The sequence below is a fragment of the Cydia strobilella genome, chromosome 15 (assembly GCF_947568885.1).
Source record: "Cydia strobilella chromosome 15, ilCydStro3.1, whole genome shotgun sequence".
NCBI lineage: Eukaryota > Metazoa > Arthropoda > Insecta > Lepidoptera > Tortricidae > Cydia > Cydia strobilella.
Genome location: NC_086055.1, coordinates 10,968,279 through 10,995,310, shown reverse-complemented (window position 1 = coordinate 10,995,310; position 27,032 = coordinate 10,968,279). Strand labels below are relative to the sequence as shown.

The 27,032-nt window shown below is 37.7% G+C and overlaps 4 protein-coding genes across 4 annotated transcripts; 1 reads left to right on the top strand and 3 right to left on the bottom strand.

Moving 5' to 3' along the window:
• Positions 1-5,447: 5,447 nt before the first annotated feature.
• Positions 5,448-6,961, top strand: LOC134748048 (histidine-rich glycoprotein-like). The gene is made up of 2 exons (XM_063682778.1): positions 5,448-5,515; positions 5,925-6,961. The coding sequence occupies exons 1-2, from the start codon at positions 5,504-5,506 to the stop codon at positions 6,483-6,485; spliced, it is 573 nt and encodes a 190-aa protein (XP_063538848.1). The 5' UTR covers positions 5,448-5,503; the 3' UTR covers positions 6,486-6,961.
• A 2,319-nt stretch (positions 6,962-9,280) lies between these two features.
• On the bottom strand, positions 9,281-11,207 carry LOC134747738 (putative mediator of RNA polymerase II transcription subunit 12). Its single transcript, XM_063682362.1, has 2 exons — positions 11,082-11,207; positions 9,281-10,720 (listed from the first exon to the last, which is right to left on the bottom strand). Exons 1-2 carry the CDS (start codon positions 11,091-11,093, stop codon positions 9,296-9,298), a joined length of 1,437 nt encoding a protein of 478 aa, XP_063538432.1. The 5' UTR covers positions 11,094-11,207; the 3' UTR covers positions 9,281-9,295.
• A 5,195-nt stretch (positions 11,208-16,402) lies between these two features.
• On the bottom strand, positions 16,403-17,467 carry LOC134747907 (uncharacterized). Its single transcript, XM_063682584.1, has 2 exons — positions 17,456-17,467; positions 16,403-17,294 (listed from the first exon to the last, which is right to left on the bottom strand). Exons 1-2 carry the CDS (start codon positions 17,465-17,467, stop codon positions 16,497-16,499), a joined length of 810 nt encoding a protein of 269 aa, XP_063538654.1. The 3' UTR covers positions 16,403-16,496.
• A 5,979-nt stretch (positions 17,468-23,446) lies between these two features.
• LOC134747737 (skin secretory protein xP2-like) lies at positions 23,447-25,225 on the bottom strand. Its single transcript, XM_063682360.1, has 3 exons — positions 25,110-25,225; positions 24,580-25,015; positions 23,447-24,528 (listed from the first exon to the last, which is right to left on the bottom strand). The coding sequence occupies exons 1-3, from the start codon at positions 25,119-25,121 to the stop codon at positions 23,693-23,695; spliced, it is 1,284 nt and encodes a 427-aa protein (XP_063538430.1). The 5' UTR covers positions 25,122-25,225; the 3' UTR covers positions 23,447-23,692.
• Between the last annotated feature and the right edge of the window lie 1,807 nt (positions 25,226-27,032).

Here is a 27,032-nt window from a genome sequence, read left to right as displayed (position 1 = left end):
ACGTTTACACTCGAGTGACATTGTTTGTTAGATTGTTTTAACATGTAAATCATATGACATATTATACAGACACTCTTAGAGCGCTTTCACATTGTCCGATCCGATATCGGATACTATTTATTTTAAAATTACATAAAAAATATATTCGAGATTCTTAAAATGAGCTCTTTCATTTGATATGTACCACGATATAGTTTGAAGAATTTTATTTCTAAATCTTCTCATTTACCCCCCAAAAGTGGCCCTCGTGTTTAAAATTAATTTGTTTACGTTACATGTTCGTCTTTGGGTCACAAACTTACATATGTGTACCAAATTTAAACTTAATTGGTCCAGTAGTTTTGGAGAAAATGGGCTGTGACGGACGGACAGACAGACGCACGAGTGATCCTATAAGGGGTCCGTTTTTTGACTTTTGACGGACGGAACCTTAAAAATAAAAATATGAACACATGCATGGTTTTTGGCACCAAACAAAAGGATTGCACACCCTTAGGGCCGGTTGCACCAACCGCAGTTGACGGACTGGCCAACGTCACTCGGCAGTAACTATGAAACTTCTCATACAATAAAATTTAGATCTATCTACCTGCATATACAACTCCAAAAAGTAACAATGTATACGTTAAAAGAGTAACTGACTTTCTACTCCCATATATATTAAACACCTTACCTAAAAATGTACTGTATGATCTCATTAACATTGTTGAAAACCACGGCAGATGTATGCCAAGACTAAAAAAATACTACCTAAGTCTAGAATAATGTATAAAATAGATACAGAGACTTGATGTGTATAGATTAACTTATATTTATATATAATAGTATAATATGTATATGTATACCTAATCGCGGATCGGACCGCGCCATCTCGCCAACTATTACATAAACCCTAGAGGTTTACAATAGTGGCATGCTGGCAAAAGTTGTATTAATATTTAAAGTGAATAAATATAGTTATTTGTGCAACAAGAGAGGAAAGTTGGTTTCTCTTGCGAGTGTTTATTTTGAGTCCCGAGAAAGCGAAAGATTCTATAATTGAATCACGAGCGAAGCGAGTGATTCTAAGGTAGAATCTTGAGCGTAGCGAGGGACTCAAAAACACGAGATGTAAAATAACTTTGCTCTCGTGTTGCACACATAATTTTTCACCTCAGTAGTGAGAACATATTAAAGGTTAAAATGTATTTCGAATTACACAGAATAAACAGAAAAAAAATTATTATAATATGTACGATACGACAAGATAAGATACGATACGATACGATACGACCGTACCGGACCGGACCGGACCGTACCATACCGTACCGGACCGGACCGGACCGGACCGTACAGAAAAAAAAAGTATTATAATATGTACGATACGATAAGATAAGATACGATACGATACGATACGATACGATACGATACGAGACGAGACAGTATGAAGTTTATGGCCTTCACTAAATTAAAAAGCTACATTGTTTCACTCCCTGGAGTGAGGAGTCACACTTTCCTCACTCCAGGGAGTGACGAAAGTAGGCTTGTTCGAGCTGCTGAGGTGAAAAATAAATAAATAAATTAATTAACACTTTAACGGTGACAGACGGTTTGGTGCAACCGACTCTTAAGGGGCCCACTGATTACTAGTCCGCCGGACGATATCGGCCTGTCAGTTGTTTGGAACTGTAAATTTTTTGTTCTAACTGATAGGCTGATATCTTCCGGGGGACTGATAATCAGTGGGCCCCTTTAGTCATTACTCATCAGTGTCGATAGTGTTAGACACATAATGTTAACTAATTATACTGTTTACGAGTTAAATGTATTGCTACTGCCTGTTACCTAGGCTAGTATTACACAATGTTCTTCAGGCAGGCTTATCGAAGCATTAATACCTATATCGTATTAAATAATGCCTGTATTTTAACCACGCTCTAATAATAAAATACAAACTTTTTTTTGTAATACACTTATCTAAAACTGTCTACCTATACCTGACGTGGCGAATGATGATCCCTGTCACAGTTCATTTTTGTATTGAGTTTGTAATATTTCTTCTTTTTTTGGTAAATACATTTGTTTCATTAGAAATGTAATTAATAGGCTTATCGAAGCATTAGTTATATCTGTCACCTGGCTGTATCTCATGAACCGGGATAGCTAGACAGTTGAAATTTTGACAGATGATGTATTTCTGTTGCTGCTATAACAACAAATACTAAAAACAGAATAAAATAAATATTGACGTGGGGCTCCCATACAACAAACGTGATTTTTTGCCGTTTTTTGCGTAATGGTACGGAACCGTTCGTTTGCGAGTCCGACTCGCACTTGGCTGGTTTTTTATAATATTTTATCTACACACATATCATAAACCCTCTATGATGCCTTCAAAATCCGTAAATAATGGCCAACATTAAGATAAACTGTTTTTTTACAGCATTTTTTTATCTGTGAAAATGTTATTATTGCTAAATAATAACATCGATTTCGATAACATTATTTTATTCAAATTTCGAACATCTCCGAAAAACAAAGAAATTTGATTTGACCTCTATTCTAATATCAGTCGAGATGACGTTTTATTCGAACTGAAATGTCAATTGCATACAAATTTGACAAATTTCGCTTGTTAGTTGGTATCGAACGATATGGCAATCGACGCCCACTCTAGTTTGTCTCTGAATAAAAAAAAAACTACGGATGCGTGACATGCGTGAAAAAAGTTTTCTTTGCCGCCATTTGACGTGCAGTTTATCTTTTAATTAGTTTGTGAGTAAATAATAATTTGTTTTGTTGTTTTTAAAGTAACTCTAGTGAAGTTTCGTGTAAAATGTGCGATAAAGATATTTCGGAGACGCCACCTCATATCCGCGAATTCCGCCAGAGAGCAACTATGCCCCAATATCGGCTGTAATATGAGGTTAGTGAATATATCATAGAAAGTTTATAATATGTATGTAGATAAAGCAGTGTATGTAACTGTACATAATTAGGCATTAAAACACTCGTGTGATTCTATTATGAAACTCACTACGTTCATTTCATAAACCCACACTCGAGTTTTAAATTAAAACTCGAGTGTGGGTTTATGTGACTGCTACATAATGAAAGGTAACTTTTAATTCCTTTCATTATGTAGCAGTCACATAAACTACTATTTTATGCAGGTATTGAAGTCGCGTAGACATCGTGATTTCTTTATGATTAAATAATATGGCAGAATATTAAATTGCACTACTTCTTAACCCCGTTATAAATCTCACGGATATGCCGCTCGCTCTCTTCACGTACTGTGGTAATTAAATTTGATCGTATCGGTCTGCTTTGTTGTCCGCTGTAATAAAAACGATATCCCAATCGTAACTTGATTTGGGATTTGAATATTGTTTTGCTTTGATCCAAATAGCTCATTGAACTGCCACATTTCACCTTGCATTAAATAAGGATCGACAGATTAAATGTTTTTTTTTTCAATATCAGCAAAGATAGATATAACTCCGTAATAGATGGAAACTGTCTAAGGAAAAAACGTGCATCGAAAAATCAAGAAAATTTGATTCTCGATCATCTGATCGCCACCACTACCTTTGGCCTACTCTCGTATAGATGGCGTTAACAGTTTCGTTTGTTATTTAACAATTTTAACGCATATCAGTGAAAGAACATGGGTCAAAATAATATAAAAATAATTAATGCAAATATTGCAAATAAAAAAAATCATATATCCATATATAAATACATTTTTTTATATTTTTAGTTTTAATTTTAATCGTGTGTCGATAGATGGCAGTGAATTTACTGTGGCTTCAGTAATAGTATAGAAACACCAACTTATTTAATTCAAGGTGAAATGTAGCATTTCAATGAGCTATTTGGATTATAGCAAAACAATTTTCAAATCCCAAATCAAATTAGGATTGGGATATATAGGATTATACAGGGCCGATCAATCCAAATGGGTCAGTATGGAGAAGTCAGAAACTATGAGAGATAGCGAAATCAGGAACCATGGTGTCGATTTTAGATTTAATAATAATGACATTCAATTTTTTTTTAAACTCTCATACATAACCAGGAATCGAACCTGGTCAATATTCTTTATGTAATCGCGTGTATTTGTTTGTATAATTGATCCTGAAAGTATAAGGACCAAATTTTGCTATGAAATTTGACCATTATTTTTTTGAATGCCATTATTATTAAATCTAAAATCGAAGCCATCGAACCATCAAGGTTCCTAAGAACAGATGTCGCTATCTCTCATAGTTACTGACTTCCCCAAACTGACCCATTTGGATTGATCATCCTGTATATCCCTTATTTGGAACGATTTCAGTTGACTAAAATACCAATCTGAACCTCATTTAATAGTTTATTCGTGAAAAGGTAAAAAAGAGACATTTATTTATTAGTAACGATATGACACATTTTATATAACATAATAATGATGACATTTTATGTAATGTTTTAATTGTAATATCTTTAATTGTACTTTATCGTTTAGTTTAGAAATGACATCTGTACCTATAACATAAATATAATTACTTAATCCATATTCTCTTAACCACAATTTAAACAAAACTCTTAAATCGCCTCTCGTATCGTAACCATAAGTGGGTTTTCGTAGAGACTGTTTTCTATGAAAATATTTATTCATTCAATTCTTCCTTTTTAAATGTGATTCAGTGAGGCGAGTAATTTACAAAAGCTAAATAAATGGAGTGTTAAGATGGTTAATTAATAATATTTCAATATTTGTTTAGCAAATGATTGCGCCACCAGTTTCGGTTTGTACGAGCACTTAGTAAAGGATGGTAAAGGTATTTTACAAGGAGTGCATTTTTAGAAAAAAATGGTCTTAAGATATCTTCCTTAACTTTTTAATTAATGTATTTACAGATTTAGGGTAAAAAGTACAATGGGCGACTAAATTATAAGTTTTGACGAAAAAAAAATTGACCCATTAATAAATCCACTCAGTCCTAGCCATTGAATCAATCAGTTGTATTGTTCTATCAATAGGTGACCTATAAGAACATATCGTAGCAATAACTCATTCGAAATATTTTCAAAAGAATACATATTCTATGATTTTAAATTTTCCCACTTTCTAGGGTTCTATTGTCTTAGTAGTCATTAAATAGATACCAAACTAACAAAAACTGCTAACAAAACAATCCTATAAAGACGTGCAATTATCAAAGTATTTTCTAAGTAAATCAATTTGAATAATCGTCATTATGTATGCTAATCAGGTTCTTTCGATTCTATTACGGAACAATTACACTACAAGTGAGACGTTACATGATAATGGAAGCAAACTCCTAATGTCTTTAATCGACTAGTTTTTCCATAAATCTCTCAACATTTTCTATCTATTGTTTCGACGCTTGACAATTCGAGCATACGTAACGATCACTCACACACTGCCGCAGAGAAACCAGGTATATAAGCGATGCAAATTACAAGTGCTAGCATTACCCACCACCCTCTCACACAGTAAGGTCCTCCAACCAGCATGCAGTATCACGTGCGTAACTCAGTGTATTCATTAAAGTGTCAGTGACGGTCGTGTAATCTAAATTGGTTCAAACCGTGTTGTGAAACAGCCAAAAAAAAAAACCATCTCGATCACGAGCCTACATCCATATCCATTTGACATAAATTAGCGTTAGCACTAGTGATTTCGTAATCAAAATTCATTTATGTGTGGATGTCAAGTGATTAGAATACAATCTTCCTGATCGACACAACTTCGAGTTTATAGGAAGCCTTTCCTTTCTCGTTATGTAACGCTTAGGGTTCCTTGCACTTCTCAGTGGTGCAAAACTGGTTACGGTATTATAGCCGCGCTCTGTTTGTTTAGATGCATCAGACTGTAGAGGCAATTCTTGGAATTTACAGATGTCTTTTAATAATTAGTAATTTATTATTTACAGATTTTCTTGGGATTCCTGGCCGTGGTGGCCGCTTATCCCGGTGTGATTCACGAGGAAGCACCTCAGATCGAGGAGAAGTACGACCACCACGCGCTCATAGGCGAATCGGAGCACACTCATCATGTGCAGCACGAGCACGCTAAGTCACATCAGTCAATCAAGTTCGAGCATTTCCACCCCGTCCCCGTATACGTGAAGAAAGAGCATAGCCATCTGCTGAAGCACCCGCTCGAAAAGGGCAAACATGAGTCCACCTTGAAGCAGATCCACCCTGAGACCGAGCACAGCCATGGCCACGGTCTCGTGCTTGAAGACCACAGGTTCGACACTGAGCATCTTGCCGCTGCTCTTGAGCACGGCGGTCTTGAGCATCATGGAGGTTTCGAGCACCACGCCGCCCTTGAAGGTCATGGACTTGAAGGCGGTTTGGAGCACCATGGCTTCGAGGCTGCCGAGGGTCTGAAGGCCTACGCCGAGGCGCCCGCTTCCCACGAGGGTTACTTCGCCGAACATGCGCACGCCCTCTCTGAAGACAGCGGTCACGGTTACGGCGGATACTAAACTTTGAACCATAGGTGATCCCTCAAAGTGGAACTTTCCACCGACTGATATATTTAATTCTATCTTGCCTGTTGATTATTAAACTAAGATCGTAGCATTTAGTTGCATCGATTCGGCTTAAGCTTTGATAGTACGGCTTCGAACTCTTGAGTGACAAATGTACCTGACGTAGATTTAGTAGCAAAGTTATTAAGCGTTCCGTGAATTCTTGAAATGTGATAGACATAACCAGTTGTTTGTAAAGTTACAAAAATATATGCTAGTTGTATTAAAGTGTAAATGAAAGAATAACTTGTTGACCTGTAAGTTGCAATAGACTTTTGAAAGTCCCCGAAACCATGCCAGACTTAATCGACTGATTGATGTGTCACTGTAGTTGTTTCTGCGCTTAATACTCATTAGTACTTAATTGTATAACTTGAGGCGACCTTTGAGTCTCAGTGAAATTGTGATATTAATAAAATGTTGGTTTTTAATTGCTCTTTTATTTGTCATGTTTGTTTTTTAAGACCACTCCAGAACAGTACCTTCCACTATGGTCCTAAAAGTATATTTTATTTTAGTTTATATTCCAATAATTTTTTAACACTTACGTGGGTCTTTCTACAAAACTACTTACGTAACGTACTTTCATAAATTTGGGAAATTTAGTGTGAATAGGGGCTACACAAAACGAAAGGTTTTTTTCGGTTCCCGTTTATTCAATTGAATTAATCTACAAAGTATAATTCGAATTTCGTCGAATAAGTTCGTTATTAAATTATACCACAATCGGGAACACATAAAATAAACAACCTAAGACAGCCCATTAAGACCATAATTACTGATTAACAATGTTTACGGTCGGCCAGTCTGTTTAGTATGGACATAACTCGCACAGGAACTCAATGATGTAATACCATCCAGTTCGTTATGTATAAAGAAATGATTGAGAGATAAACATATTTCTAATGTAAATTGCATAACTATTTTGTACTTCAATAAATTTACTAGACATGTACAGTACTAGGTATTAAACTTACAAAAAAAGTACACAACGAGTCCCATTTTACAATAGACTTAATGTATATGAAACTAAAAGACTTCAAACGCTCAACATACCTATAATCAAAGGTAACGTTATGAATAATAAAACAAGTGAATTACGTAAGGTAATGAAATGAAATAAGTGTTGGAGAAGAAATTGCCCAATTTGCTTTTTAAACTGTCTCGATTTGGCCGGTAGCATGGAAAGCTTTATTAGTGCGCTACGAATTTTCCAAGAAATCTCTACATTTATAAATAAATATACACCTTCAAATATCGCTAGTTACCGGAATACTGGAGTCGTTTACTACTCAGGTAAACATGGTACATAACATGGTCGTACATAACATATTGGTAATAACTAATAACTAATAAGTAATATTTATCATGCACCATTTTATAGGTGCATGACCAAAGAATACAATACTCACTAGGGGTGCATGACGACCCTGAACACGTGTAAGATAACAAACATGTCAGTATATTATCCAATGCAACAATAATTAAAATTATTCTGCCAAGTTTATGACAGAGGCACATATATTATTATTATACTCTTCGGTTGGACAGAGGTACCGAAACATTTAGTTACACAATTAAGTTTATATTGAACAGAGCACTGTTTCTTCAAAGACATCATTAGAACACAATACAGTCAGTTGGGTCATCTTGGCCTTCATGCTATCGTCGGATGGGCGCACGAATTGGTCCACATATCCAACAGCCCCCACAGGCAATTATTGTAAAACGCATCTGCAAAACACATTGTTTATAATATAACAACAGCTAAGATTCAGTACCTGATCTATCTTAAATTGGTCTTCTTTGAATTTTCTTTCAAAAACTTTAATCAAATGTGCATTTGAATACCAATGCGAGATTTTAATGTTAAATTGGAAGTGCAAAGGGCAAAATTCAGTAATTACCTACTACTTAAAATACGTGAGCGTCAATTATTAATTTGGTTACCAATATTTTGTTTAGACTCATCGATAATTGATAGAAATGTAACCGATAACTCAATTTAAAGATATTGTATCACGCTTATGAAATCTATACAAAATTGCAAGACGCAAGCGAAAATTATAGCACCCATAATCTGGGTCATTTCATATGCCTCGGACTATTTGCGCAGTATACGACTAATATACATCTTAAATGTTTGTTTTGAGAGACATCTCGTCTTCCTTGTAACCATTTCGTATGCTGCTAGCAATCTGAACTTTCTACACAATAAACTACTAAATGGAATTTATTTAGCCTGCTTAGCAATTCAATCAAACGGTAGGAGAATGAATTGAGGTAGGTAGATACTAGATACCTGAAAAACCTACTGGTCGGTATTTTGTTATGACACTTGATTGATAGGAACACTATGTGACTGTGAGATACGAGTAATGTGATGTTAATATGCTTGGTATTTTAATGTTTTAGCTATTCAGAATGTGCAAATTAAAGCTATTAGTGCTCATATTACCTACATCGTGATTATGTTCTGAAAATAAAACATCGATTGTGAGATTGTGACGTGTTACTATGGACTATGAGTTATGAATTACTTTGGCCTATACATTTGAATTGTGGAATGGAATTTCTGAGGTGTTAAGAACAGACGATAAGTGCCTACAGAAATGAGTCGGCACAAGCTGCATGAACAAGCAGTCGGCTAGTTTTTTCGTAGGCGTCAGAAGCTTAGTAAAGCAAACAAACTACAAAAACATTTTAAGTCTTTTATTAAATCAGCCTCAACAAAAGCAGTCAAATTAAATACTAACATCTATAAATTAATGTTTCCAGACGTGTCGTAAAACTGTGAGTTTTTCCGGTATATGAACAGGGATCGCAACGGGAATTTCTTTCCTAACTTCAACAGGAACGATACGTTCTACGGTGTATGGTTTTACGACAGAGACGAATACTTTTTTCTCGACTATTTCTGGTACATGTTTCTCCACTTCATATGGCACGGGTTTTTCCACTTCCACTGTCTCAGTCTTCACTATTGGCACAGGAACGTGTCTGACAATTTCTACCGGTACCGCGTAGGGTTGGGGTACCTTGACTTCTACGTGCTTCTGGACGGGCACGAAAAATGGCGCCGGGTATGGAATATTCACGTGCTTGATTACATGAACAGGGCGCCGTTTAATTATGCTAATGTCTTTATGAATAACAACAGGCGGTGACTTGGCAATATTTTCTGCGCGGATTTTTGCTGCTTCTCTCTCTAATTGAATTTCCTGAATAATTTTCTCAAGATCAATGTTCTTAGTGGGACTAGTAAATTGTGGAGCATATTGCTGTTGATATTCCTTTTGAGGGTTAATGATGGGGCGCCACGGTTCTTCGGCAGGCACAAACAGCTGTTGCTGGATTTGCTTGTGGCCCTGCTTGATAAGGTCGTCTCGTACTTTCTGCTGAACATTATGTTCCGCGATATATTCATATGGGATAAGTTTATATTTCTGACGCAGTAAAGGATCTTGCTGAATTTCTATGTTCTTATCTTTTTGCAGTCTTAGCTCTTCATCCAGGTTCATAGAATGAGGTTCAGGGTGGAATATCTCAATTTTTTGTAAATTATCTGGCTTTTGGTTGGAAAAGAAATGAATATAAGCGTAGCTTTTAGCAATCCGCTCCTGTTCTTGTTGTTGATGGTGTAGTTGCTGCTGCTGCTGATGTTGTTGTTGTTGTTGTTGTTGTTGTTGCTGTTGTTGTTGCTTCTGCAGGAGCTCGATTTTAATTTGTTCTTCATTTTCAGCATTTGGCTCTACGATAGGTCGGATATCAGAATGATAATCTTCTTCAGCCCTCGTTATATCAAGGTTAGGATTATTTTGCTGCGTAAGATGAAAATGAATTTTATTGGCTTCTAAAATATCAAGTGTGCTTTGAATTATGTTTCCTTCTTCGTCATTCATAGGTGTCTCTGATGCTGATTTCTGCTGTGTATAAATAAACGTAGGAGCAGGTTTTGCGATTTGTTCTTGTTCGTATTGGGCCTGTAGAAGTGCTTGTTGTTCATAATTTATTTGTGGAAGACCATTTCCTGCCTCATAATTCCTAATTTGTGTAGGAGTTAGGTACATGATCACTTCTTTGTACCTCTGGGCATATTGTGGTTGTAATGCCTCGAATGTTTGAGCTCCCTTATCTTGAGGACTGGCTTGAGCAGCCCTGAAGCATAATATTGACAGGATCAACTGGATCTGAAAAGAAGCATACACATATTATTTTATTAAAATTGTATTCTTGTACTTATTACCTGAAATTACAATAACAAATTAATAAGCTTATAAAACACCTGCGGAGGAACATTGTTCCTTTTCTAATACATATTACAAAGGAAAAACCTTTTCCAGTCCTTCATAAAGTGCGCTATAAGTTACACTAATTTTCAGCACAACAATACGCAACAAAGTTCATATAATATTCACAAATTTACCTACCTACCTACCTACCTAAAACGATGCATAAACGTTTTCTCAATGGATAATCCAGAATAGACTACTTATTGAAAAACTCAGATTTTAAATAAAAACTTTTTTGCAACTTTGCAAGGATACTCACGGAGATGTCCATGGCTGCAGCGCGGATGATCCTGATAGTCGGGGCGCGGCCGAGCGTCTGTCGGAAGTAAGCCAAAACAACAAATTTTATACACTGCTTGTGTATTCGAAAACAGTATAGGAATCGTAACTAGCTCTCCATTTGAGTTATAGTGCCGTGATCGTGTCGATAAAATCACTGAGTGGAATTAAATCGACTGTTTATGGTAAACTATGACGTTAAATATAGAATTTGGAGTGGATATAATCCAAATTCTGAAACGAATTCAAATATTTATGAGTAGTGTACGGAATTTACCGTACTTATATCTTATAGGCACATCTCGTGGCTGGACCTCAAGAAGCTAGAGGTTTTACAAGCACATCAAATTTGCATAGTTTTTTAATGCAAAAGTTAAAAAAAGTAAAATCCCTGATAAAATTAAAAATCAAATGATTTCCATACTTTTCTTGCATATTCATAGAATATTTTGCAAAAAAAATTGCAAAAAATAACAGAATTTTCTAAGCCAAACTAGGTACGTAATAAAAATACCTTGTAACTTCCTAAAACCATATATTCGGTTATCATTTTTGTCGATAACTGTCGATATTTTCCAAGCATATCTCTTCATAGTCTTCATAGCATAGATTTTACGTAATAAACGTAATAAATGCATTTATGGCGCAATTTTCATTGGTTGACATCATTTCCTACTTCACCAAAATCTACTTAATATTGATGAGGGTTAACTAAATGAATAATGAAAAGTTAAAACTGCCATAATCTATATGAGTTATATGACCAAAGAATCTATAGTGTAGTGCATATAATTAAGTTCACTATGGGTATTATTAGCATAAATTTGTGCCAAAACTCTTCAGTTTGCAAAAAGACTCTTGCACGCTGTTTTATTTAGTCTATACCCTGGTCTTGGGGTGCCCACTCAAAGTTTGCAATAGCATCTTTCGAGGCTAGATACTAGAGATGCCACGATTTTTTTTGGACCAGGGTATGACCTTAAACTACGTCCAAAAGAGAGGTAGGGGCACTGTGAATGTCATATCGCGTTATGTGGTAGGGCACAGCACAGCGGATGTCATTCCAGATCTAGAGCAGACTCCAACTGGGGAAGGACCTCCACCTTACAGAAAACCCTAACATATACCCTACTCATAGTGTTGGAATAACACTAGACCCTACTCATAGTGTTTTGTTCCTGCCGGTGAGTAAGGTTGCCAGAGCTCAACGAGGGTGCGGGGTGTTAGGGTCGGCAACATGTATCGCCTCTGGAGTTGCAGGCGTCCATAGGCTACGGTGACCGCTTACCATCAGGCGGGCCGTGTGCTTGCCACCGACGTAGTATAAAAAGAAAATCGGCAACTATTCGGTATTCAGCCTATTCGACCACCAACACTTATTCGATATTCGGCCGAATGTTGCCTACTAATCGGCCGAATACCGAATCGGACGCGATAGCGGCCCACAGAACAGTCCGAAAACTACAAATCGATAGTGTTACCACGCAGATTTTCACGGGCCACGGTGGGTTCTCTGAATACTTAAACCGTTTCAAGTGCAAGGACAACCCATCGTGCATCTGTGGAAATCAAAGATAGATATAACTCCGTAATAGATGGATACAGTCTAAGGAAAAAACGTGCCGCGAAAATCAAGAAAATTTGATTCTCGATAGATGGCGTTGACGGTTTCGTTTGTTATTTAACAATATTAACGCATTTCAGTGAAAGAACATGGATGAAAATAATATAAAAATAATTAATGCAAATATTGCAAATAAAAAAAATCATTTATCCATATTACCATATATAAATTCATTTTTTGATCGAATTTAAACTGTTGTGAGACATACTAACATTAAAACCTAGGAAGAGAAAGGAGACCTAGGCTTTCCGAAACATGTCGCGCGAGTGACAAGTGAGTCTAAACCGTGAAATTATTTAACATTTTTTGATATTTTTAGTTTTAATCGTGTGTCGATAGATGGCAGTGAATTTACTGTAGCTACATTTACTATGACAGTACCGCTCTATCCTATTATATCCTCTTTGGTGGAAATGAAATAGCAGAAACGGTCCCCCACATACTGCTGGAGTCCAAACCGTATACAAGACTGTATACGGTTTAGAACGACTAAAAATTGAATATTAATTAAACGTGGAGATGACACTAGAAAATATAAGTATAATTTTTAAGAAAAAAAAACCGACTTCAATGGGGGATGCCGCTGAAAGTTCACTTATTGTTGATGGTGCACTCTTAGATTCCAGACAATGAAATAAAAAGGACAGCATCTTTTGCCTAATAATGTAGAAAAGGAGGTAAAACCACCCACTTTTCTAGTAGCATTTCGTTTCTGTAAGGGTCGCAGTTCTAACCTAACCTAACCTACTTTTCTGATAGCATTTCGTTTCTGTAAGGGTCACAGCTCTAACCTTACCTACTTTTCTGATAGCAATTCTGTTCTGTGAGAATCGCAGTTCAAAACCCAACCACCCACCTAAGCCACTTTTCTAGTAGCATTTCCGGGTCCGGATCAGAGTCCGGGTCCGTATCCGGCTGTCCGGGTCCAAGTTTGGGTCAGAGTTCGGTCCGGGTCCGGGTCCAAATTGGGGTCCATGTTCAGACCCGGGTCCGGGTCCGAGTCCAGGTCCAAGTTTAGGTCTGGGTCCAAAAGGAAGAGAACAAATCGCCAAACGTGAACTATGTGTCATTGAAGAGTTCCATTCTGATCATTATCAGCAGTTTCCATTTCATCAAATGTCACTTTTTTAAATGTAAATGCTGGATTTGTTGATAAAAAAACAAAAATCACTATATGTATGCCTTTCACATTTGAGGAGTTCCCTCGGTTCCTCGTGGGTCTCATCATCAGAACTCGAGCTTGACAAAAATATGTCTTAAAAACTTAAGTTGCTTAACAAACATAAAGAAGAGGACAAATCGCCAAACGTAAACTATGCGTCATTAAAGAGTTCCTTCTGATCATAATCAGCAGTTCCACTTCATCAAATGTCACTTTTTAAAATGGAAGTGCTGGATTTGTTTATAAAAATACAAAAATCACTATATGTATGCCTTTCACATTTGAGGAGTTCCCTTGATTCCTCATGGATCCCATCATCAGAACTCGAGCTTGACAAAAATGTTTCTACAAAACCTAACTTGCTTAACAAACATAACGAAGAGGACAAATCGCCAAACGTTAACTATGTGTCATTGAAGAGTTCCGTTCTGATCATCATCAGCAGTTCCACTTCATCAAATGTCACTTTTTAGAATAGAAGTGCTGGATTTGTTTATAAAAATACAAAAATCACTATATGTATGCCTTTCACATTTGAGGAGTTCCCTCGATTCCCTATGGATTCCATCATCAGAACTCGAGCTTGACAAAAATGTTTCTTGAAAACCTAACTTGCTTAACAAACATAACGAAGAGGACAAATCGCCAAACGTGAACTATGCGTCATTGAAGAGTTCCGTTCTGATCATCATCAGCAGTTCCACTTCATCAAATGTCACTTTTTTATATGTAAGTGCTTGATTTGTTGATGAAAATACTAAAATCACTATATGTATGCCTTTAACATTTGAGGAGTTCCCTCGATTCCTCATGGATCCCATCATCAGAACTGCTTTTTGACAAAAACGGGACCAATCTGTATGTATATACTTATAATCAAAAAAAGAATTTTCAAAATCGGTCCAGAAATGACGGAGTTATGGAGTAACAAACATAAAAAAAAACAACCGAATTGAGAACCTCCTCCTTTGAAATCTTGAAGTCGGTTAAAAATAATGGAGAGTAACGATAGAGTGAACTTTTCTAGTAGTAGTTCGTTTCTGTGAGGGTCAAAGTTCTAACTTAACCTAGAATACTATCCTGGAGGCAGTTCGGTACTGTAAGGGTCGCCACTCTAACCTAAAATAATGACATTTTGCATTTTAGTCATTTCAGTTACAGGCATTTAATGTTAGGATTTTCAAAATTAGATGAAGCACTTGTTCTACGTATTGAATATAATGATTAATGATCTTTGATGTCAGGGAAAATCTAGTTTAGGTCAACTTTATATACGGCCTTTGATACAGCCAAAAAATTTTATGCGAATAATATATTCGGAAACAAAAAAAACTTAAGTATTTAGGCAAAAATTAAAGTATTATTATAATGACTTTTATGCGAAGAAACGTTATAATGCCAAGCGAAATATGACAATCAATTTTATACGAAAAAGAGGGCACCCTACAGGATCACCTAATACCCTTATTGATATCGTAATTTGCTTTTGTTTTTCGTGAGAGCTGTTTGTGTGCTGTGGTTAAATCTTGTTATTATATTTGATTACACAATATTGAAGATATATGAATACTAGAGAAACTTACGCATACTAATACTCGTACTTTGTCGAGTGATAAATCTTCTGTAGGCCGAGCACATGATTGACGCGATAGTATCTCGCCGCGAGATAGACTACCCGTCTTTTACTAACTGTATGAATTAAAGGGGGACGGGTAGTCTATCTCGCCGCGAGATACTCTCGCGCCAATCATGTGCTAGCCCGGCTGATAGAAATTATAGTACTTCGGTCATGGAAATTTGACATACCTGAATATTTTATTTCCGCCGTCCGTGCTCATTTTTAGGGTTCCGTACCTCAAAAGGAAAAAACGGAACCCTTATAGGATCACTCGTGCGTCTGTCTGTCTGTCTGTCACAGCCTATTTTCTCCGAAACTACTGGACCAATTAAGTTGAAATTTGGTACGCATATGTAAGTTTGTTACCCAAAGATGGACATGTAACGTGAACAAATTAATTTTAAACACGGGGGCCACTTTTGGGGGGTAGATGAGAAAATTAAAAAATAAAGTTTGGTAAACTATATCGTGTTACATATCAAATGAAAGAGCTTATTGTGAGAATCTCAAATATATATTTTTTTATAATTTTAAGATAAATAGTTTAGAAGTTATTCAAGAAAATAGGGAAAAAATGATCAAAAATTTTGAAAAAAATACACAAAATAGATCTTTATCTCTAGATCACCGGAAAACCTATTAGAAATGTGCAGTCAAGCGTGAGTCGGACTTAATTACTTAGTTTTTGATCCGACCCCTACGGGTTTTCTAAAGACATTTCACATGAAAAATACATTGTTTAAATTGTGTAATGTACGGAACCCTTGGAACGCGAGTCCGACTCGCACTTGGCCGGTTTTTATAATTATTTGGTATGTTTATTTACATAATTTAAATGATTGAAACTAGTTAGAAAGAAAAACCGTTAGACAATGTTTTAAGGTATCTTTTATTACGTAGGTTTATGTACATCTTAAAACTATTTATTTACAGGACTATTGACTATATGGCATGATCACGACTATTACATTACATCCTATGATTGTAGTTTTCACCAACCGCAGCACTTCTTCTTTTGGTAGTGGGTGACGTGTTTGATGATGTGGATGGGGTACGGCTTCCAGATTGCTACTGGGACATGGACGTGTTTCTCGATTGGTACATGGATCTTCCTGATCACTTCATAGGGCCTATCGACCGGCACTGGTACTTTCCTGATCACTTCAAAGGGCACTTGTCTCACAACCTCATAAGGCACGCGCCTCTCCACCTCAACGTGTTGCGTTTGATACACATTGTACGGCACTTGTCTGGGGACCTCAACCTGGACTGGGTAGGGTTGCGGCACTGGCACTTTGATTTCCTGACGAACGGGCACGGGCACGGGTTGTGGGACCGCAACTTGGACGTGACGCACTACTTCGATCGGGATGCGACGGACGACGTTTTGGACGACAGACTGGAGCTCGTATCTCGTTGCCGAGGCAACGGGTCTGCCCACTTGCACTGTCGATCCGATGACACGGGGCTGACCCAGATTGAGAGATCCGCTCGACACTGGTGGTTCTGGTGCCGTCGGAGGGCGAGTCTCGTCGAGGATGAGGCTGCCTTCATGGTCAGACGGCGGGCCGTAAACGGGCCGTGGCGCTGGTTGCAGGTTCTGTCCCAAATTCAAACTGCCTGAAGAAATTGGAGTACCATATGACGTCGAAGGAGGGCCATATGATGTGGATGGTGGTCCATAGGAAGCTGACGGGGCGGACAGGGCGGATGCCGTGTATGAGTCATGTCCTAGCAGGGCCTCGCCTCTACATACGTAGACTAAAGCGGTGTAGAAGAGAATCCTAATCTGAAACAGAAAATATATATAATAAGGTAAAGTACCTTAAAATTGTGATGGAACTTAAAATGAGTAATGATATTTTATTTCTCCGTAACTGAATTTCAAATATCAGATTACTTATAAAGATGACATTTTTAAAATGTCATATATTATTATCATCGACTTACTATAAACGCCATGGCTTTTAGCTAAACGCTTTAAAAGCCAACCTAAAAATAAGTTGTTGTTGTCTCTTCTAAGTTTCGGTGGTTTGTGATGCGATAACGCAACTGTCCTCATATTTATACAACAAGAAGTTCTTGGCGGTGATGTTTACATCCATGAATAAATTAATTGGTCGGATATCGACGCGTCAGATACGTCATCTCAGATGGCGGGCGAACTATGTCCGGTCTATCTCAAACATGTGCTCACACTTTTGCACCTTACGCCGTTGTAATAAGGCGAAAACTGTATACTTATTTCTGGCATCAATTGTTCATAAGTAGGTAAATCTGTTTTTAATAGGGTCACCGTTTTTATAAGGTTATGCAAGTGACTTCATTTAAACATATCTAGTAGACAGCAGGTCAGTCAGCGTTGTCATCTGCATTTTAGGGAGTGGAAGTTTTCTGATTATTTAATCTGCTTTAAATCGCTATTATGGTTTTTCGTAATAAAATTAAATGTGGAAATCTGCTGACATTTAAATAAATCGAATTTTGTCAGAACATGGCAATACTAAATCGTTTCTAACATACATTATTCCTAATTGGCAAAAAAGAGCTTCCATAATTAGCTAATTGTGTTAGTAAAATTTAACTTTTGGGGATGGATTTGAAAGAACAATATCGTATATACTTTTTTTTACACCACGACGGTGGCAAATAAATGTCCTTGATGTTAAGCAGCCACCGCAGCCTACGGGCGCTTGCTACTCTAGTATACATTCAAAACTGACCAATTGTGTTTATTCATAAAACCGGCCAAGTGCGAGTCGGACTCGCACACGAAGGGTACCATTACGCAAAAAACGGCAGGACAATCACGTTTGTTGTATGGGAGCCCCACTTAAATCTTTATTTTATTCTGTTTTTAGTATTTGTTGTTATAGCGGCAACAGAAATACGTCATCTGTGAAAATTTCAACTGTCTAGCTATCATGGATCATGAGATACAGCCTGGTGACAGACGGACAGACAGACAGACAGACAGATAGACAGACAGACAAACAGACAGACAGCGGAGTCTTAGTAATAGGGTCCCGTTTTTACCCTTTGGGTACGGAACCCTAAAAAAAACCAAGGGATAAATAGGCGCCTATGTTATTATTGGTAATATGACACTCCTACGAAAGCTCGAATTGAACTAAGGTACCTTATGTATACAGAAATACATGGCACACGATGGAGGAGGCCTATGTCCACAAATGGACATCTCAATAAATATTTATAAAATAAATAAATACAATAATTATTAAATTACTTATAGAATTAAATTATAAAAATGCATGGAACAATAATTTTAAAACGAAATTTAGTACTTATCTTTATAATTGTATAAATTTAAACTGCATAAATTATGAATATATTATTAATACTAAATCTATTTACAAAAACCACTGCATGTTTTGTAAACTAGTGTAATATTTATTGAAATAAATGGCTCTACTACTACTACTACTACCTTATGTATGCTCGGATTAAAACGATTTTCAATTTGTCGATTGTCACGTTTACACTGTATCAACCTATAATTAGTTTCAATTGTCATGTTTCAATAGTAGATTGTGTCACAAGGGAGCAAAATGACATATTTACGGCGAGGGCGTACATTGAATTCTAAACGAAGCGAAGGATTCTATAATAGATTCCCGAGAGTAGCGAGGCATTCTAAAGTGATCATTCATCAAATCATTCATCCTGATCGCAGTGAGGGATTCAAGTGTGCTACGCCCAAGATGGAAATAATTTTGCTACCACGCGACACATACTGCTTTTCACATCACCTATGAGGTAATTATGATGTTTAAAAATATTATTTTATGATAAAAAAATAATGCGCGAAAACTGTAAAATAGTGTCCTAGAACAGAAAAGTGTTACTTTCAGGGCCTGACTTAGAGTTCTGACCGCCCTAGGCTGACTATGTATATCCGCCCTCCGCTTGTCTCAACTCAGAGCCGCCGCCGCGCCCCCTTGCGCGCCCCATTGGTCCTTGCGCGCCCCATTGGTCCTTGCGCCCTAGGCTTTAGCCTTATTAGCCTGTGGGTAAATCAGGCCCTGGTTACTTTGATCCCTCCTAGCAGGGAAGAAAAAGCCGAAACCCTGAAATCCTTGAAGGGTTACTTCTCAGGAATGCTCTAACATTAATATTTTTTTTAATTACAACAAAAGATAAAAAATAATTTTTCAAACAAAAATTAATTCCAATGATCGACAACAAAAAGAAACATACTGTATTAATCATTGGCAGTGCTTTTGACAACTTGTTCGAAAATGTGCGGCAATGATGACATTTGTCAAAAGTCAGAGTCTTATAAATGTCATAAATAAAAAAGATAATCAATAAGGCTGCTCCAAAGTAAAAAATCGTAATTTGTTAATTTCTTCGTAACCGCTACACCGGTTGTTATGATACTTGGTATACTGATTCTAAATACCCTAATGCATATGTACATTACTGTAAAATAATTAATGTCTATGATAAGTTTAAAATGATGCTAGTATGTGATGAAATCGCTAACTTACCTAACCTTAAAAATAGATCTAGGTCACAAAAATTAAGAAATATTAATATACCAAAGTATGTATTACCACCTTAAAAGAATACCTATAGGAAAAGATCCTGGCAATTTCTGTTACCCGATACACTAAACTCATGGCCTATTGATGTTAACCAAAATATACTTAATAACCCACATAACACTAAAATAATTTAAAAAAATATTTTGTTATCAAGTACAGGTGCGCGCCCGAGTTGTTTATCAACATCTCGGGCAAACTAAATGCTGATTACCTAGCTTACCAGTATTTCCTTAATATTAAAGATTTTAGATAGATACCTAACCGGATAACCGGAATGTAACCGAGCGACAATGGCGGCAGATAAACCGTACGCGGTTTTCGCTCGCTGTTTCCAAATGTACATAGTATATTAAGATTGTTTTGGATAAATAAATAAAACAAAAAAAACATTTCGGCTTTGTCCAATGACTAAGGACACCCTGTATAGTTGAACCCAGGTGGGAGATAGGATGGGCCCAGTGCCCATAGGACCCAAAATTGTTAGAGACTCGTTAGAAGCTCGATAGGATGAAGGAATCATGTGATTTGATGCAAAATTGAGGAAATCCGTAAAATGAAACACATGAATAAATTAGGCGCATATAAAAGACATCAACGCATCAAATGCAGCCGTCGAACCTAACTCAACTTCGTATGTGTTTCGAACAAGACAAGTCTCATGAAGGACATTGGACATGCTGGACGTTTTTTTAACTGTACTCGTTTACAATTCTGTTACTTACGAATTCATCACAAGTTTCGTTATAATCATAAAACTGTTATGCGCCTACAAAAATATATCAACATATGAATATTTGCCTATAGAGCGCATAAGTAGAAATTAATCATAATCAGGTTGCGCTTAAACGGTTTCAGGTCAGCAATGTATATCGACATAATTTACGGTATTCTATGTACGCGACATTTTGAAACGCAGAATTTCGATTTTATTTTAATTAATCAAATTCCAAATTTAAATGACTTAAATTTTCCGCGAGCCGGTTCCTGCCACTTCAAGGGCTAGTTGACTTGACCCTAACACCTCATTTCACTCCGTCGAAATTTTCAGCATGTGAATTGACCCAAAATATTATTGACGTTGACTGTACAATACGATATCCATTTGACCCACGTAAAATACTACACTTGATATATAGCGTGAGAAATCGTTGCATTACACCATTATAACACCATAAGGCCCTCCGAGTCGGAGGCAGATTATGCAATGATTGTCACTCGTTTATTAATAGGCCTTCTTTGATATTATGATTCTTATTTTTTAAATTTCACCATCATTAGGTATTTATGCCATCGGCGTAAACCTCGAGTTGACCGAGTTTACCGGATAAGATTTCTTCCGTTTTCGTTTGTTTCGTAATTGTTACGAGAATGAACTTTATAGTAAGCTTTCCATTGATAGACTATCAATCAAATACATCTGTATTCTGTATTCTGAAAGACGTGAACGAGTTAAAAATAATAATATATATGTGCAGTCAAGGGCATACATATATAGGTATGTATATACATTCCCAAAGTTTCAAAAATATGTGTACGCTCTTACACCTTAGACAATAAAGTCGTGTTCACATATTTTTGAGCCATTTGTCTGGATTTTTGCCTTCGACTGTGCATGACACTTTTTTTCTTTATTTCATGTTTTCTTTGGACAGAATGCCAGGTAAAATAATATAAATATTTGAATAATTGAATAAGTTGCCATAAAACACTCAACTAAATTATTATTAATAAATACTGAAATGCCATACGAATAATAAATTAGCATGAAGCAGTGTATAACGAAAAGGCCCTTTAGGTTTTTCAGATACCTGTCAGGTTTGTAAAAGCAGCTCTATATACGCTCTATAGGTATTTAAACAAAAAATGATTTAACAGTATACTGTGACGTTTGCCAAAACAATAAATTCAGTATACTTACTCAAGATAGCATTTTTTTCTGAATCCAGACTATCCGGAGCATAAGAAAAGTTTGTCGAAGATTTAAATCAAAATAATATATCCAACAGCAATACATTGATCGCCCGTTGTCAATCTGCTAACCAGGCACTGATAAAATTTTATGTAAGCCCTTATCGTATCATATCTAATGTGATTTCAAATATTTGCAAACTTGTTTTACGGTTGAATAATTTAGTTCGTGACTAAACTTAAACAAGAATCTTGTTCAGAATCAGTAGAAACACTGCAATTTAGAAAGGCCACCAAATACCGTTTTATTGCTTTAAATCAAGTGTTTTTGTTGTTGAAGTTTATGTATCTCAGCGATGAGACCGTCTGTTGTTTTACCCCCCTGTATTTATTTAGTTGTGAGTTTACGTGTTTCCATTTGTAGTGTTTGAGTGAGGTGTAAATTACAAGCACAATACAAACACTGTCTTTTTGTATTGTGTTTATATCTCAGGATCTATAAGTTAAAATAAATTAAAATCAAACTTGAAGACGCGCTGCATCCATTACTAAATACAATAGATACATACTACTAAAATGAAGACAATACAATTATAACATTTAAAACTTTCGCGGTTTGAACACATATTAAATCACATTTACAAACGGGCCTATCGCGAATATATTTTGTTACCTTTATTTACCGACGTTTCGACACAGGTTTCACTGGTCGTGGTCGCGGCTAACTGACGTCCCAGCAAAATGTTGTTGTTTAAATTCGCGATAGACCCGTTTGTAAATGTGATTTAATACAATTATTCTTTTTCACCACACCAACTGGTAAAGCCTCTCTTGATTGTTGAAAAACTGATGTTGAAAGTTGCATTTTATCCACATGGTACAAAGTAAACTGATACAAATTTTGAGTTGTTTCCTTGTTGGCTGGTAGAATTGACTTTTAAATGATGATTATGGATGATAAATATTTAATGTCGTAATTGGATTTGATTTGAATTGATTTTGCTTGATATCTTACAGTTAATATTTTTCTCGGGTTGGTGTGGTGAAAACTTTTGTGTTTTACTCGGGGCCAAAATTTGTTTAACCCTCGTGCCTTGAAACCCTCGCAACGCTCAAGATTCCACTTTTCGAATCATTCACTTGCTCGGGCAATATTGACAAATATTAGCACGAGCGGTCAAACAACAACTTTGCGCCCTTGTAAAACAAATAACTATTATCAATTTCAAAACACTATTAAAAAATTTATTCGCCATTGCGAACATGCATGGCATGGGAAACATGTTTTATGGTTCCAACCTGTACATCCTCGTAATCGGATATTCACGAGTTTAATAAAATGTCAATAATGTGAAAAATGATAATTACAACCAAACCAAACACTAAAAGCTGTAGTCGGTAGTCGGGCAATTAAATTAATTTTAATGCAATAGGAACTAGGTGTATGGCAAATAATACTAGGATGTCTTTGGACAAATTGTTGTATTACAGTAATATATTCCTTATATTACTAAATATTTACAAAAAAACTTTGTGTTATCCTAATTAATGACTTAGTTATCACCCTAGAGTGCAGCCCCGATGAGCTAAAGTTGCAATGATAATATGAATATTTACAAAACATGTATAACAAAAAATGAGGTTCATTAAACTTCAGTCTTCATGTTATGGAGAGACCTATGAAAACAAATGAGATTCGATATTTTCTATGTTAGTTCCAGCCGTGGTGGTGGTCAATTCCTTGGTCGAGTCCGAGGCTACTGTGGTCGTGCAGGTCGTGCTCGTGATCATGAATATCGAGGTGGTCGTCATGGCCATGAAGATCGTGATGGTCGTGAATGTCGTGGTGGTCATGAATGCCGTAGTGAGCATGAGCATGAGGCGGGGAAGCATGCCAGCCGTGAGAGTGATGGTGTTCCACCGCTTTATGGTGCACGGTCTTGAACACAGGGACTGGGTACTTCTTTACCACATGATACGGCACCTTGATCAGCTTAACAACGGGCACTTTCACAATTTTTTCAATAGGAACGCGACGCTCCACAGGAACCTCTACTACCCTCTCTACGGGTACTTTGACAATTTTTTCGACTGGGTAAGGTACTGGCTTGTCAACCTTGACTTTCTGGATCCTTACAACGGGCACTGGGACGTCCTTATACACTGGTACTTGCACGGGATAAGGCTGTGGGACTGGGACTTGTACAGGTTGCGGCACGGGCACGGGCACCGGCTGGGGTACTCGGTGGATTTGCTCCCTGAAGACTTGGTAAGGTTCCTCTCTGACACGGTATTGGGTCGGGGCTCCATTGCCATTAGCCAATCCGTGAATAGATGTGATGACTGGAGCCTTAGGTCCAGGTGGTGGAGATTCGCCGCCTGGAACGGTGGGAGCGGACCCATCAATCGCACCTGCGTTTGAAAGAGATCCAGTTGCAGGCAGAGGCAGAGATGGAGCGAGTGGAGCGGCTAAGTTTGATCCGCCAATTCCGGAGTCAAAACCAGGTGCGCTAAAAGAGCCGTCGAGGGGTGCTCCAAGCGAGCTACCTCCGTGGGAGTTTCCAATTCCTGATCCAATACCTGTTCCGAGAGAGCTACCAATTCCAGATCCGATGGAACCTCCAAAACCAGACGGGATGGAGCTACCTAGGCTGCTTCCTCCATGAGATCCGAGATTGCCACTGCCAAGTGATCCTGTGTAGGATCCTCCAAGGCCAGAACCTCCGATGATGGATGATCCACCAAGGCCGCTTGAACCAAAGCTACTCAGGCCACTGGATCCAAGACTGCTAGATCCCAGACTGTGGCTGAAATCTCCAATGGATCCGCTCGAGCCGGAATATGTAGCTGAGGGTAGAGATCCAGCGGGGAAGCTGCTCGGTGAGAAGCTCGAAGTGGCAGGCAACGATGCGGGAGCCGAGAGTCCACTGCTATACGAGCTTCCTTGAGGGTAGTGGTATCCTGAACTGGAACTTTGACTGTACCCGCCGGCATGGCAGCTGCCTACTAGGATGGCTAACATAGCCAATTTCTTCTGTAAACAAAATAATAAATTTGTAAGTGCCAGACTTCGCACCTCGCTATTCCATCGAACTGTATTTTTTAGGAATTGATTATTTGATACTTACAAAAGTAGCCATATCGATTAGCTAATCGCTGGCCACCCAATTTGTTGTGTCTTCTACAACAAGCGCAGCTTGTGTGTACGGTTTTGGAGATTTTCATCATATTTATATAAATATCGCGATAAGGCGCGGGACGGCCGCGGCCCGATATGCAGATCGATAGCGCAAACTGGTTTTGATCATCTCTCTCGTATTGAAATCCGTTCATTATGCATTTGAATTAATACTGTTGTTGGTGACTTAACACATGGGAGCATTAATGGTGAAGTAGTTAGCAGAGATGTGGCTACTCTGTAAAAAATGTCCAATAAGGTAGGAAAATTCAGGCATGATTTAATTATTTAAGTATATAAATAGTCACATAGAGTAGTATGCATGTTTTTCGAGAATATATTATGCAAAATAATATACCTACTTTTTAAGTATCTTATGTATAAGAAATAGGTCAGTATGCACATAAATCAATAAAAAACCGGCCAAGTGCGAGTCGAACTCGACACGAAGGGTTCCGTACCGTTACGCAAAAAACGGCAAAAAATCACGCTTGTTGTATGGGACTCCCACTTAAATATTTATTTTATTCTGTTTTTAGTATTTGTTGTTATATTGGCAACAGAAATACATCATCTGTAAAAATTTCAACTGCCTGGTGACAGACGGACGGATAACGAAGTCTTAGTAATAGGGTCCCGTTTTTACCCTTTGGTGTATCCATTGGTGTATACGGACCCCTAAAAAGTGTATTTATTGTAAAACAAACAAAAATATAAAAACAGAAATAATTAATAGGTACTAAATTAAATTAACTATAAAAATATACACAATTACAAGTAAAAAATGGGAGCTAGCTCGGCGCTGGATGGTAGGGTGCCCAGAAGGCTGGCGGCATTGCCGCGCTGTATGGCGATGCCAATTCGCTGGGCAAGGAAGGACCCAGCCCTCTGGTCACCCGTAACATAAGTGAGACGCTTCGCTAGCTCCCTAAATATACAGCTTAGTGTGCTCCAGGTCCCCAGGACCCGAGGGTCTTCACCCCAAAGGCTCAAACCTGCAATTGCAACCAGAATCAATGGCTGCATATTTGCGCCGTTTGAGGTGCTAGGCCGCTACGGCGGCCGTCCCAGCCTTGTTCGAGGTCCCTGGAAAGTGGGACGGTGCTTGCACCCTTGGGTATCGACGCACGTGGCATCCCAGACTATAGGGGCCGGGCCGGCGCAGCTTCCAGGGAATGAGAGTAACGCCGTCCGGATGCCCATGCTGGAAGCGCCTATCGACAAAATACCAAAAACTATGATCTTCTGGAAAGATTACGCCATATCGTTAACAGAAGATCCGAAAGAAGGACTAAACCAAAAAAACCTAAGAATATTCACAGATGGCTCAAAAACAAACGAAGGGACAGGATGTGGTGTCTTCTCAGAGGACCTGAACATACACATCACAAAACCCCTTGGTGAACACAATACGGTATTCCAAGCTGAATGTGTAGGAATAATAGAAGCTTGCAATGCTATTACAAGACGACAAGTGAAACACGAAACCATACTAATACTGTCAGACAGTAAATCGGTACTACAAGCGCTATGCAGCGACAAACTTACCTCAGAGCTTATACTTGAATGCCATCGGAGCCTCACTGAAGTGAGCAAAGAAGGCAACAAAGTAAGAGTACAATGGATAAAGGGGCATAGTGGATCAAGAGGAAACGATGCAGCGGATGAACTGGCCAGGAAAGGTTCAGAAACACCGGCATATGGACCCGAGCCAATTATGCCTCTACCAATATCCAACATACACAACCAGCTAGAACAACATCACAGACAACTGCACAACAAGTACTGGAGTGAATTGAAGACATGCAGGCAAACCAAAGAAATTCTACCGGAACTGAACCACAAGCTTACCAAAATATTACTGAAAACACCA